Source organism: Simochromis diagramma, unplaced genomic scaffold (assembly GCF_900408965.1).
Source record: "Simochromis diagramma unplaced genomic scaffold, fSimDia1.1 OVJJ01000669.1, whole genome shotgun sequence".
NCBI lineage: Eukaryota > Metazoa > Chordata > Actinopteri > Cichliformes > Cichlidae > Simochromis > Simochromis diagramma.
In genome coordinates, this window is record NW_024387458.1 from 4,354,848 (window position 1) to 4,368,175 (window position 13,328).

General features: G+C 39.2%; 2 protein-coding genes across 5 annotated transcripts in view; one reads left to right on the forward strand and one right to left on the reverse strand.

Annotated features, from left to right (window-relative positions):
- The window catches only part of skap1 (src kinase associated phosphoprotein 1), a 38,887-nt gene extending 38,032 nt beyond the window's left edge, over positions 1 to 855 (forward strand). For all 4 annotated transcript variants that reach the window (XM_040014413.1, XM_040014412.1, XM_040014410.1 and 1 more), the window contains exon 15: positions 175 to 855. The gene's annotated coding sequence lies outside the window, so the exon portion shown is untranslated. The remainder of the gene's footprint in view (positions 1 to 174) is intronic.
- On the reverse strand, positions 852 to 13,125 carry snx11 (sorting nexin 11). The gene is made up of 7 exons (XM_040014409.1): positions 12,946 to 13,125; positions 10,945 to 10,984; positions 10,608 to 10,694; positions 7,555 to 7,655; positions 6,088 to 6,183; positions 5,762 to 5,986; positions 852 to 4,708 (listed from the first exon to the last, which is right to left on the reverse strand). Exons 2-7 carry the CDS (start codon positions 10,966 to 10,968, stop codon positions 3,520 to 3,522), a joined length of 1,722 nt encoding a protein of 573 aa, XP_039870343.1. The 5' UTR covers positions 10,969 to 10,984; positions 12,946 to 13,125; the 3' UTR covers positions 852 to 3,519.
- Between the last annotated feature and the right edge of the window lie 203 nt (positions 13,126 to 13,328).

The following is a 13,328-nucleotide window of genomic DNA, read 5'->3' on the forward strand; positions in this document are numbered from 1 at the left end:
GAGTGCTGCAATGGGCAATGGGCGAGGATAAATATATGCAACAGAGGCATGATTACAGCGTCAGTTGTCCTATTTAAGAAAATGATTCCCTAATGCAGTCAGATAGGTGCAGCTTAAAATGAACACTGAATTATTAATGCGTCTTTCTCTGATACGGTTTCTTTTTCTTCACAGCGCTGCGGCTGCCGGCACGTCCTGTCATGAATTACTCTTGACACATCTGTCAGATAAGCGTTTGGCATTTCAAAATTATTCCCCTTTTATACCAATGTAAATTATTATAGTATCACCTAAACCTGCTGCAGCTGCACTTACTCTTGTACACTATAAGCCATTTATAAAAGCCTGTTTAAAGAAAAAAAAAAAATCAAAGTGCACACTAGAGCTGGAGTAATTAGTCTGTTAATCAGTTTTGATAAGTGATCAATCGTCCTAAATGTGAGATTTCTCATTTTCTTTATAAGTCTCAACCACTGTGTAGAAAATTCAGAGAAGTGCCAAACTAAACAGTGAATGTTAATTCAAATAAAATGACAGACATTAGCTGCACTTTTGAGGGATTAAGAATGTTGCATGTATGCATTTATGAATCCACTGGATAAATCTGAAAACAGGATGTTGATTGTTAGTTTATAAATAGTTTCCTCATAACTGACATAAGAAACAGTAATGTAAAATATTTTAATGTAAACTCTGCTCAGAAATACTAAAAATAAAATATTGTGTGCTTTTGTTTCTGTTCTAAAAAAAGTGGGATTTTTAAAACTGTTTATTTGGAGCCACTAGGTGGCAGGCTTGCTTCAATGTCTCGAGTCATGTGTAAAAAGCTGTTTAATAAAATGACGTGACAGTAAAGAGGACAAGGTTTTATTGAAATAAAATAAAATTATCATGTGCGCATGTACATGGATACCATCACTCACATTACCCTCGTACTCTTTGACATCTGTATTTAAACAAAACTCAAAATAAACCCCTGTAGTTATTACCAGGAACAAAACCAGTGAAACGTTAAAATCCCTCCACAGCTTAGATGCAAACAGCTTATTAAAATAAAGTCTGATTTCTGTGCGAAACCTCACAAATAGAACCTGCCGGTCCCTTTTAAATGCAGCTTAAAAGAAGCAGAAGTGTTGTGGGAACAACGTCGCTGCCAAGATGCAGACAGGTTACAGGCAAGACGACCAGAATTTCCACAGCAGGCATTCAGGATGTGTTTGAACTCGCTCATTACGATGCCAGAGGACGACGGCACGATCACACTGGACGTTTCACAGTGATCAAACAGGCTTAAAATTTTTGATATAACTGATAAATTACAGGATTTCTTTTAGTGATAACTCAGTTATTGTACCTTTGTATTTTTATTTAGCTTTTACTAGAATTTATTTTTAGCTTCCAGATTAGGTTTGCTTCGTTTTTCCTTTCTTTTTTTTTTGTTAATTGAGGTTAAGTAAAATAAATATAAATATTAATTTATATAAATAAAATTCTATATTCATATTCTAATCATATTCTAAGATTAACCCAAGGTTGTTAGTTTTAACTAAAACTCTGTGTAATAAAATCAAGACTAACTGAAATTATATTGATAATGATGATTAAAATGAAATAGAAAAAAGAAAATTACTTTAACTTCAGTGTTTGTCTGGTAAACTTTTTGTTGTTTGAGATTTAGGATGTCTAACTGCCTCAAAAGGGAAAAGTTTGTACTGTAAAACCAAAGAAAATTTGACCAATGACAAATATCCTTTATATTTTAATATTTAAGTAAACTAAAATCAACACTGACGCTAATAAAAACTGAAGTGAACATTTTCAAACCCACTCTGGGAATCAACAAATTGCACTGAAAGGGAAAGAAAATTGAAATAAAAATGAATTCGAAAATACAAAACTGCTGTATTTTAAGCGCATTGTGTAGCATGCAATAATACTCTTTACATGCTGATAGATGGAAAATCCATCATAAAATCCAGTGCATACAGAGTAATGAGTGATTTCAGACACACTCTGAGTTGTGGAGAGAGGAAAACACACAGGTGTGTTAATCATGGCTACATTTCACGCAGGGCAGGTCCTCTTTTTGGATGAACCTCAGTTGACGTGTTTCACAGGTGTCTGCTGTGGAAAAAGGCCCGCTGGAGTTAAAGCTCACATGTGTGAGGAAGAGTAAACTATTCTTAAAAATAACCTGTGCCCATCTTGCCTGAATGGAGTGTATAAATTATAAGTAAAAACTCTTAGTGTGTGTAAAACCATGTCATGGCCCTAAAGGTGCAAGGCATCCATTTCTACTTCATGAAGCTGTATAAACACAAAAACAGGAATCACATTGTTACAGATCAGAAGTTCAAACTGGAGCCTCTGTGCATTTCACAGGTTGATTTAAGTGTGTTGTTTCCCCTCTCATCCTTCAGTAATAAATACCAGTTTAACACATGATCAGAGACGTGTGTACGGGGACTGAACTATGCGTATGCTTGTTCTCAGCCCGAGTATCATCCTGCGTTAGTGACCAGCACAGTGAAAGCTGTGAAGAATTAATACAAGCCGGGTATAACAGAACTATTTAACAGCATGTGAAGCACATTTAAAGAGCAGTTAGGTGTCATTTGAGGCTCCAAATGTGACGAGGAACTCTAGATTTAGAGAAAAGTTCACTTCGTTCAATGTCTGTCGTGAAAGAAAAATGTGTCCACTGATTATTTATTTTAGTGGCTTTCACCATTCCTCCTCTCCTTACTGGGAATTTAGAGATCCCTTTTTCAAAGAGATTTAAATAAAGGTTTTCCACATTGATCTTTTAAGTGCTGAATTTTCACTCTCTCTGTCCACTGTAGGAAGCAGTGTTGTGTTTACAAGTTAACCCCCTCCAGGGTTTTTCTAGGCTCAAAATGGGCCTCAAGAGTCAAAGTCAATGCAAAGACTCTGTGTTAACATGCTTTAACTTACAAAAAGAAAGAAAAAAGTCACAGTTCTGGTGATTTTGCTTTAGTAGAAAGCCAAAATCAATTTAGTGGGCACTAAATTTTTCATATGCAAGAAAAACCCTGACCTTGTGTTAGCATTTTTGGTTGTTTTTTTCTTTAATTAAATCAGGAAAACGTCTCTTGATGGTCAGTATGAACAGGAACCACAAATTTCACTAAGTTTCAATACAGACACAAAGGAATGTGAACTTATCCTTTAATTTAGGTGGATATTTTTGCCTAAATTCAGCCCCAGCTGTTTCCTTACTGAAAGGCCACAGAGTATGAACCTAAACTTAACTCGAGCACCTTCTGCTGTTCACTGAAGCCAAATGGAGAAGTGAAGCAGTCAGGAGGGAAATCAGATCCGGTACATAACAGAGAAATTCTAATGTTAGATTCATGCTGTTTTGGAAGTGTTATACCTACATGACTGAGAGTGTGAGGTGTGTCTCGTAACCCTGACGATATGAAGACGCTGTGTACGATGGGCAGAGTTTGGAACAGAGCGTTTGATTCAGTGGATCTATATTAGAGGAAGACTTAACTAATGCACCTCCACCTCCTGAGTCTCCTCTGAAGGTGAGAGCGTGGCTTCCTCCTCGGTACATCTACCGTCACCCAATCCACGAGCGTGGCTGGTTGCTAAGATACTAAAGTCTCCATTTTCAGTCAGATCTCCTGCAGTTACAGCAGAGTTAAGGTCTGCAGATTTACTCAGGTCACTGAGGGTGTATTGCAGGTCCTCATCCTCCTGGGCAGAAAGGTGCAGTTTTTCATCAGGATATCCGTTCACCTGCAGGTCCATGATGTTCCTGCTGGATGCCTCCACATCTGACCAGCGAGTGGCGTCTTCAGGAGGAGTCTTCACAAAGTCGTTTGCAACCTGGATCGAGTCGTCTGCCTCCTCACAAACGCTTTCCTCATCACTGACCTTCACGATGCTGTCGTTGGAAGATGGCAGAGAGGAGCTGACCGTGTCGCCCTCGTCGCTTTCATCTTTGTTGCCAGCAAAATCCACTTCCTGTGTGTCATCACCATCCTGTTCCACCGCAGATACACCGTTCAACATGTGGGCCTCGTCACTGATTTCTGACTTGAGCAGCATTTCCTCGTTACCTCCTGCTTTGTTGCCTTTTTGGTCGTCTGCGTTGACTTCTAGAACATGAACCTCATTAACCTCAGAGATGACGGGATTCTCGGTACAGATGTTTTCCATAGCTTCCTGAGATCTGGCATCACTTCCTAAAATGTGTTCATCACAGTTATTTTCCTTAAAATCTAAAATCTTCTCAGAATCATCACATTTTTCAGGCTCACAGTTGTCTTTTCCTTCATGAGCATCCTCATTACTCTCCTGCAGCTCCACCTTTTCTTCTTCACCTGGAGGTAAAACAATCTTCCCATCGATCACACTGTCCTCAAAGCCGATCCCCGTGAACGTGTGCACCTCCACCGGAGTCTGTAACCTCTGCTGGATCTGCTCAGCAGAGCTAAGACTCTCTGGACTGTCCCCCAGATAAAAGGTTGCCTCTGACAGGCCGCTGTCCTCAAGAACCGTTTCAAGAACGGCCTCAAGATGGTTGCTCTTCTGAGAAATCCTTACTGAGCATTTCTTCCTATGGTCCTGATCATGGACCTCCAGTAAACCTTCTAGAGGGTCAGCGTCACCACATGAGACGAGCTCCGGGCTGATGGTCTCATTAGGTTGTTGGCAAGGTTGATGAGGAGCCGGGCTGTGGAGGAAAACGGGAACAAGGGTTTAGAAATTGTTCAGTTTAAACATTTTATACATTTAATGAGGAGTTGATACGTTGCTACTAAAGGGGAGAGGTGTAAGGAAAAGCTCTAGAATACGGAGACTATGCTGGTTAGCTCAGCTTAGCACAAAAACTCCAGAATGGAGAAGTAATCATCCAATAAATAAATAAATAAATCACAAAATCAATCATCCAATCCCAACAATTTACATCTTTTTTTTTGTAATGTGTTAAACAAGATAAAGAAGAAAGGGCTCTATATAACTGCCAACATTCAGCCGAATTAAGAACAAGCAGCAACATGTAGGGCTAAAAATCTGCAGTTCCTGTTATGGCCACTTGAGGCTGGCTGCAAATGAGTCAGTCCCCCATAGACATTGTTAAAATGCCCAACTTTACTACAGAAAAAAAAATACAATGGTCTAATACAAAAAAGGTTTTGGCCTCTTTGGGTAAATTTTTTTTTAACTCATCGATTTGGAAACTTCTAGACTTCACCTGGCTTTCTCCACCATATTTGTAGTACTTTTGGAGTATTTTTAAAGTGATCTGTTAATATTGTCTGCTTTGTGTTTAACTGAGCTAATAAGTTTGTGACTTTTGGTAAGTGAAATTCTAGATTTTTTATTGGTTATTTAGGAAAACTTAAAATTCAATCCTCTTGTGCAAATATGGATGCTGCTGGCTTAAAAAAAACAACAACAACAACAACAACATCAACGATGACAACAACAACAACAACAACATGGTAGCTGCTAAATGTTAATGCTGAGGCTTCAAATGTCTCAGTTGGTGAATATAAATAGTCTATTGTTTACAATCATAGACTGTATATAAATGATGGACAAACATATAGACATGTTATATCTACTCTCAGGTTTTAACATGGAAGTCTATTAGAAGTGAGCCTCAAGTGGGCATTAGAGGTACTGCAGTCATTGTTTTTAGCCTGTGACATTGGTTGCTGTTTGCAATACACCCGTATGCATAATCATCTCTGTAGGTACCGTTCTGATCTTTTTCACTTACCTTTCCATTGATTCGTAAGAAATGGTCAAACATGGCTCCTTGATCAAATCGTCCTCCTGTGCCTGAGCTAGCCCCTGATTGGACGAGGCATACGTGAGGATGGCATCTGTCACGGAGTAAGGGGTGTGGCCTTGGACACAGTCCTGGATGTGACCGACTGGCAGCTGGGTCTGTAGAAAGAGGTGGAGCTGGCTGTCTGACAGACAGACGGTCATGTGCACCACTCTACAAAAAACAAAAAGAAAAAAAAATGACAGAGATAAAACAAGATTAGAAAATGCTTGTTTAGACGATCAAATACTGATTTTAGAAGAAGGAGAACTGACTTTTCCAAGAAAATCTGAAGTCCCTTTCTTCTCTTCTCCAAAAAGTCCTCATTGTTGAAGGAGAAGAAGGATTTCCCTGGAAGATCTGGGACTGGTCTGTAAGGATAAATAATAATAATTATCCATGTCTGTGGAGATAATTATGTTAAATCTGGCATAGAAACACTGCTGCAGAGGTGCATCCTCATATTTGAGGTCACTGTTTCTATAAGCAATCCCAGTGAACCAAAGCACTCAGTCGCACTTTTTTTTCTGGTTGGTTCTGTGTGTCATCACTGAAGAAACCTGAGATTAAAGAAGGATCTTTCAGACATATCTGTGAATCACACAAAGCTTATCTCATAAAGTCCAACAATAAAAACATGGAGCTGGAAATGAGCAGAGTAGAATCACGTTAAAGCAGATGAGTTTCCTGTTCAGTCCCGTTTTAATTTTGTTTCAGTAAATATCTGGCTCTTAGCTGCTAAATGCTCCACACAGAGCAGCTAATGTACATCCATTTATTTTCTTAACCGTTTAACCACTAACGTGGGCTGAAGCGTATCCGGCTATCACAGAGAAATAGGCAGGTACACCTCGGATAGGACTCCAGTCTATCACAGGCCTAACCCTCTAATCAGAATCACCAGTTAACACATGCAAATCCAGTGAGTGTAACAGTCAGAGGAAAGGAGGAACATGCTTCACAGAGCTAAATGGAGTCTTGTTTCAGGCATCCCTCTACTAGATGAGACACAATTCATCTTTGTAAAAGACAGCCTTAGATCACTAACAGACATTTACACAAAATGTTTAATTGTTGTTGCTTTTTGTTTCTCTAGACTTTTTTTTTTTTTTTTAAGTTCCAAATAAGTCATCCACATTGATTCCATGTCCATTTCTCTAAATAAGGTTTGTACATCTCGTTATAGAGAAGGGGGGGGGGGGGGTTAACTGACTCTGTTGTGTAAAGCACTTTAAAAGAAACAACACAAATATTCTTATTTTAAGCATTCTGGAAATCCAGGATGCTTAAAAGTCTTTTCCTGATTGTTATTTTGGGATTAATAAATCCTGGGTGGCGACCTGCTTTCATCTCCATCTTTGTCATATCTCGTCTATAATATCCAGACAATAACTTGAACCTGGTATTCAATACCGCTGCACAATCCACTTTGTATTGTCTCTGTCCTGTCTTTGTTTATCGTACAGTTAATATTGTATAGTTATCATTATAGTATTGTATAGTTAGTAATTAGTACCTTTTTAATCCCTTTATTGTACCGAAATTTAGCACGTTATTTATTTTATAATTTCTAGTTTTATATCTCTTGGAGATATATCTTTTATATACTAATAAATGCACCGTGGGAGGCTTGGGGTGAATTTCGGTACACTGTGTATACTTCTGTATTGACAATAAAGCTCTTGAATCTTGAATCTCTATGAGGACCAAAGAACAGAACAAAACTGGACCAGCTGACTTACACCAAACCGGCGTTCTTCTGCAGCTTCTTCTTGAGCCACGCAAACTCACTGTACCGCCGCCGCACACAGGATGTCTTGGCTGTGAAGGCTTTACTGTTGGTCTGAGAAAAAAAAATAAAAGTATTAAAAATGGGAACGTTGGTGATATTTTGAGGGCTTTTTTCATAATATAATTAAAATCAAAAGGCACAATAGCCTGACGCCAATAGAAAGAGAAGGGGGGAAAAAGGTGTTGTTCTCTGTGCCGGAAATATTCAAAACTACATGAAATGCAGATTCTTTCAAAACAGAAAAAAAAATAATCCCCAAATATTTCACTTACTCCTGCCTAAAAACATAATAAAGAGTCAGATATTTTTAGGCCAGTGGCTGGGTTACATACGGGCCAGGTTTTCAGTAAACTCATGCCACTGATGATCACACTCATGCTGTGACTTTAGTGAGTCATGTTCCAGCTGGTGAAACTGCTGCTGAGCTCATGAAGTTATCACATGTCTGATTTGTTCCAGTAACATGTGACACTTTCTAGTCATGTCTACATAACAACGAGGTCCGTGGTTTTTAAAGAAATAACAAATAGAATCCAAATTCACGCTTTTTAAGATGTAAAATAAAATTGAATTAGGAGCAAACAATGTCAAAACTACAAGTTTAGAGAAAGAAGAACGGAAGCGCTACAAGGTCCTGACATCGGATCCCACAGCACGCTTTGGTGATGCAGGTAGGATTACAAAGGTCATGGAAAATGTGATAAATATCATCTGCAAGTATACCCTCAGGGAAAAAAGAAAAAGCAAAACAAAACAAGGTATTGTGGTAAAATGATATTTTAACTTTGGTCGTTTCTTTAATCCAAATTAGTTAAAGAATAATGTGTTTGTCTTAAAAATGTATTATTAATTCATTCATTAATAAGCAATCTACCAACACCTGTGACCTGGTACATTCTAATCACCTCTGTCAATTCTTGATATATATTATTATGTATTTTTTATATATTGTGCTATTTCTTTAATGTTTAAATCTGTAACATTTTGTAGTGTTAAATAGTCGACTCTGTTACTGTTACTGTACTGGAGCAACTGTAACCCACGTAATTTCCTTAGGGATTAATAAAGTATGCTGATTCTGATATAAAACACCGAGGGTGATCAATGCGCTAAAATTTTTAAATTTCAACCAACAGGCGAGCAAAAGTGCTGCTAAAGATCCAAACTTCTTAAAGATGATAAGAGAAAGACTTTAGACCTTTCTGCCGCCTGCCTAACAATAATGTGTCGCCTCCTTCATCTCCCCACTAGGTATCCTTTATATTGGCCTTCTACAGATAAAGGTCGTGTTTAACACATGTAAAGTCCTCACGCTTTCCAGAGTTAACAGCCAGGAGACCCCTTGGGATCTTAAAATAATAGTTGAGCGGGGAAATTATGAATTATGCATGAAATTAGGACAAAGAATGCGCTTTGTCCACTTAAATTTACAGAGATCTGTGCATTCGCTTTTACTTTCAGCCACTTGGAACGTATTTCAAGCATCTACTTAAATTAAATCCCATTTATAGAAAAATGCACAGCACTTGTGATTTCCCTTTGTTGGAAAGTCAGAACCTCTCTGGTGGGTCGCAAAAATGTTTATATGGAGGAAAACCCCTGGTTAGATTTAGACACAGAGAGAGCTTAGGCAGTTAAATGTTGGACAGGTTTATAGTTACTGTGAAGTAAGAGGCAATAAAAGTGCTATCTTTTGTCCTAAAAAAAGTATTTTTGAGGAAACTGTCTCACCTATGCAACACAATAACATGTCGACAACAAACAAACCCATGTAAGATCATGTGAGGTTGCATAGTTTTAACCAATATCATGAGTCAGCTCCCACAAACACACAGACACAGAGGAAATCCGCCCAGGCATGAAGCCTTGCTGCTGAAACAGCATTCCTCGGCACGGCTGGTGTCTCCATAACAACGTGAAACTCCCCCCCCCCCCTAAAAAAAACATTCAAGGAGCAGTAAAGCCCCGACTCTTTCATACTCTTATCTGTTAAAAAAGTTTGAGGAAATCCTTGAGGTGTTGTTTCAGGGAGAAATGTCTTTATGTGTCACAGACTATTTAACATTCAAGTCTGTGTATTTTTTGCATTTTATCTGCACTGTAATCACTGCAAACAGTTAGTTTGCAGTGCTCCATCCATCCATCTATCCATGCAGGCATGCATGCATGCATGCAGTGAATCCAAAACCTCCAAAACCCCTGGGAGGACTCATGCATGTGTTGAGTTTGCCTCTTCATTGTTGGACACCAGCACCCAGGAGGCATCCTAGTGAGACGGTGCACCACCTCAGCTGGCTCCTTTCAATATGGTGGAGTAGCGGCTACATTCTGAGTCCTTCTCAAATGACCGAGCTCCTAACCCTAGCTCTAACGGAGGCACTTGCAGCAACAACTCATCCCTGACCTGCAGTGGGTTCTGTGAACCAGCTGAGAACTATGACCTCAAACTTGGAGGTGCCAATTCTCATAGCTGCGACTTGGCTACACCCAGAAATCCTGTCCATAAAATTTGATCCGAATCAGTGAAAAAAATTAAGTCCAGTGAAGTCCAACACCTACCAAGAATGAGTACAACCGATTACCGGCAACGAGGACCAATGGATTCAAACCAACAATTTTCCTGCTCTGAGGCAGCAGTGCTTAAACACACATTCAGTTTGAATTATGACTCTGGTTTAATAAGTTGATAAAACCTGGTTTAAACTACACATTTCTGCTTATAAATGATTATCAAAAGACAATTAATTTTTTTTTAATGTGTTAACAGTCAAACGGAGACGTATGTTGACATAAAACTACTTGTAATGCTCATCTGTTATCTGCACTATAATCACTACTACAATTAAAGTGCGGAAAGAAAACCTTGTGATGTCCCAGAACTGTACGTGTTCTCTTCAGGTGTTTATGTTTTTTGGTCCAAAACTTTAACCTGAATGAAAATCTTTTATCACCCACAAACGCTGTGGCCAAACATTTCTGCTGCTGGTTCATTTTCATACTCACATGCAGGAATATTTTATAATCCACATAGGAGTTCCAGGAGCCTTCGTTCTGAATGCGGGGATCTTGAACCCGCACTGCCACAAACTCCTGAAAGACAGACACACAAAGCGTGTCAGCAGTGCTGTTTGCATGTGTGTTGTGTCATTATTGTGAAACCACCACACTGTTGGCACGACACAGGCCTCTTCTGCCAACTTTGTTTTTTTACAGAGGCTTTTACCCATCAGTCTGTTGTTCTCCAGTTTAGCTAAAGGCTAGTGTGAACGTGTGTAGAAAGCAGAACTTGTGTTGAAAATTAAAACATTTAAATAAGAGAGAGAGGGGAAAAGGTACTTACATCTTCTTCGTGATTACTGATCATCCTACCGAGTGCTGCACTGCAAAGAGAGGAACAAACAATCAGATCAGCTGCGTCAAAACCTTTTGAACATTGAGAAAGTTTCACCAGTGGCGTCATGAGCTCATGAATCACCCTTTGAAAGAGAAGCTGGGCAGCTCAGCCTAACTGAGTCACTCTCACGCACACTTCTATTTACCATGAGTAGCCCGCAGCCACTCTTCCACAGAGGGGAGCATGTGTGAAGTGAGATTAACATGCAAGCTTAAAGTCACAGTTTTTTTTTGCTCTGCTCTCTTTTTACCCTGACAGAGAAATGAATACATTAACTGGTTTAAAATAAGCTGCAAGCACCACATTTTCACTGATTCTTTTAATTTACAGTACAATCCAAGAGTGATACAGATTCTCCACTGAGGGAATACGTTTTAAATGCAACCTGCTGAGTTGCATCTTACTAACAAGCCCAAAGGAAGCTGTGGAGACATGTTACAGCAGCATTTCTATTCCACTGCTGATGCAGAAAGTGCATCAAATTTTTTTCCTGTTTGCTCCTAATATAGCTGCTAAGTGCATTTTACACTGCTGGGAAATGCAGATAATAGTACACCCATAATTTTCAATTAATACAACTAATCTCACTTTGATCTAAGGAAAGTGATTTCCACGTCTTCTTTGTTAGGCTACATGGCAGTGCTGGAGCTAAAGGTGCTAAGCTTAAAGCGATCCAGTTTAACCAGCTGCAGTGTCAATGTGCAGATGTCATGTTAGAAATGAATGCATGACCGATTTGCAGCACCAGTGTTACCTTTTGTATTTTATTTTATTTGTAATAGGCCATACTCAGTCGGTCCAATTTGTGCAAAAATAACACCCTGCTGTTTACGTGAGAGAGCTCACAGCCTAAAGCAGGCAGCCCGAGTTAACCAATAACGCTGATAATCACCATCATGACACCCGTTATCGCCAACTGGGGTTTCAGGTTTTTGTTGACACAAGGAAACCCCAGCTATGTTGAATTTGCTTCATAGTACACCTCACAGGACTAAAAGTATGTTGTTTAGTCTGTTTCCTGCTTTGCAAGCTTCCCTGTTATCAGTAACCAAATACTGGAAGTTGGTTAAACCGCTGTCAGTTCAATTCTTTAATTTAACTTTGACTGACAGGTTTCTTCCACCAGTTCCTAAAACCAGTTTGAAAATGACATAACACTGTCTGAGTGAAACCTACACGAAACCCAAAAGTGTCCACGTGTATTGAGTCCTGTGAAAGTTCAAAGCAACTGAAAAGGGGTATTGATACTCAGCACAAAGTGTAAACTATGACTGCATCCAAATATCAGCTGAATATCAGGACCAAAATCCACCACGAAATTGGTTATTGGTCTAATTTAGTATTGATATCACCTCAGAATTTGCCAGTCAGCGCTTCCTTATTGTAAACAACATGCACACGGGGGTTTTCAGGCAAAAAGCAGACAATATGTGACAAAGAACATGCTCTTAATTTTCTTGGCCTACAAAAATTTCCCCATGTAATGGTGGTTTTGTGGCCAGTCTTAAATATAGATTCCTCTTATAAAGTGCACTAGCAAATAAACTATAAATAACACACAAGCAGGATGCGTGAGTTCAGCAAAAAAAAAAAAAAACGATTTAAAAAAGCCAGGATGATCTACATGTACATAGCTAGATTCTCAAAACAATCAACACAACAGGGACAATCACTTTAAATCTCCTTTTACTGTTACAGACACTTTTAACAGCTATTCTCCACCAGAAACACCGCGTAAATGTGTTTTTCTCTGCTTTAGCTGGCATTACTTGAACCAGTTTGATAACAATCGAAAACAACCACATATGAGCACCCACTTGGAAGAGGCGAAGACTTAACAACAACGTGTTTCGTTTAGTTTCCTGGCCTGACTAATTGTACTTTTCAACAAGGTGGCTAACAAACAAACACCAGCTGAAGGGCTAGCTCCAGCTAGCAGGTACTTACTTTCATACGTTGGCTGCTGTGGTCTCGCCCGGTCGGCTGTGATCGACGTTGCTGGTTTCGTTTGTCGATATTTCTGCTCGATTTGGCAACAAATTCTTCAAACACAGAGGACTGTGTTCACCGGTAGCTCCTATCTTCATTTCGCAAAGTCACAAGCTCCACCCCTGCGCGTCACGTTTTTACGTCACCGCGTAGTGCAGGGTAGCACGTAAAGAGGGAGGGGCTTGAACAAAAACCCGCTAGCTTTGAAAAGCTAGCGTTTTTTTTTCTTTTTCTGTTTATTAGTAAAAACAGCAAACGATGATCAAATTGTTTTAATGTAATTCTCAGTTTGCTTAAATATTATGAGTAAAAGTTTAAAGCGGGTAAATTTGGCTCTGTGG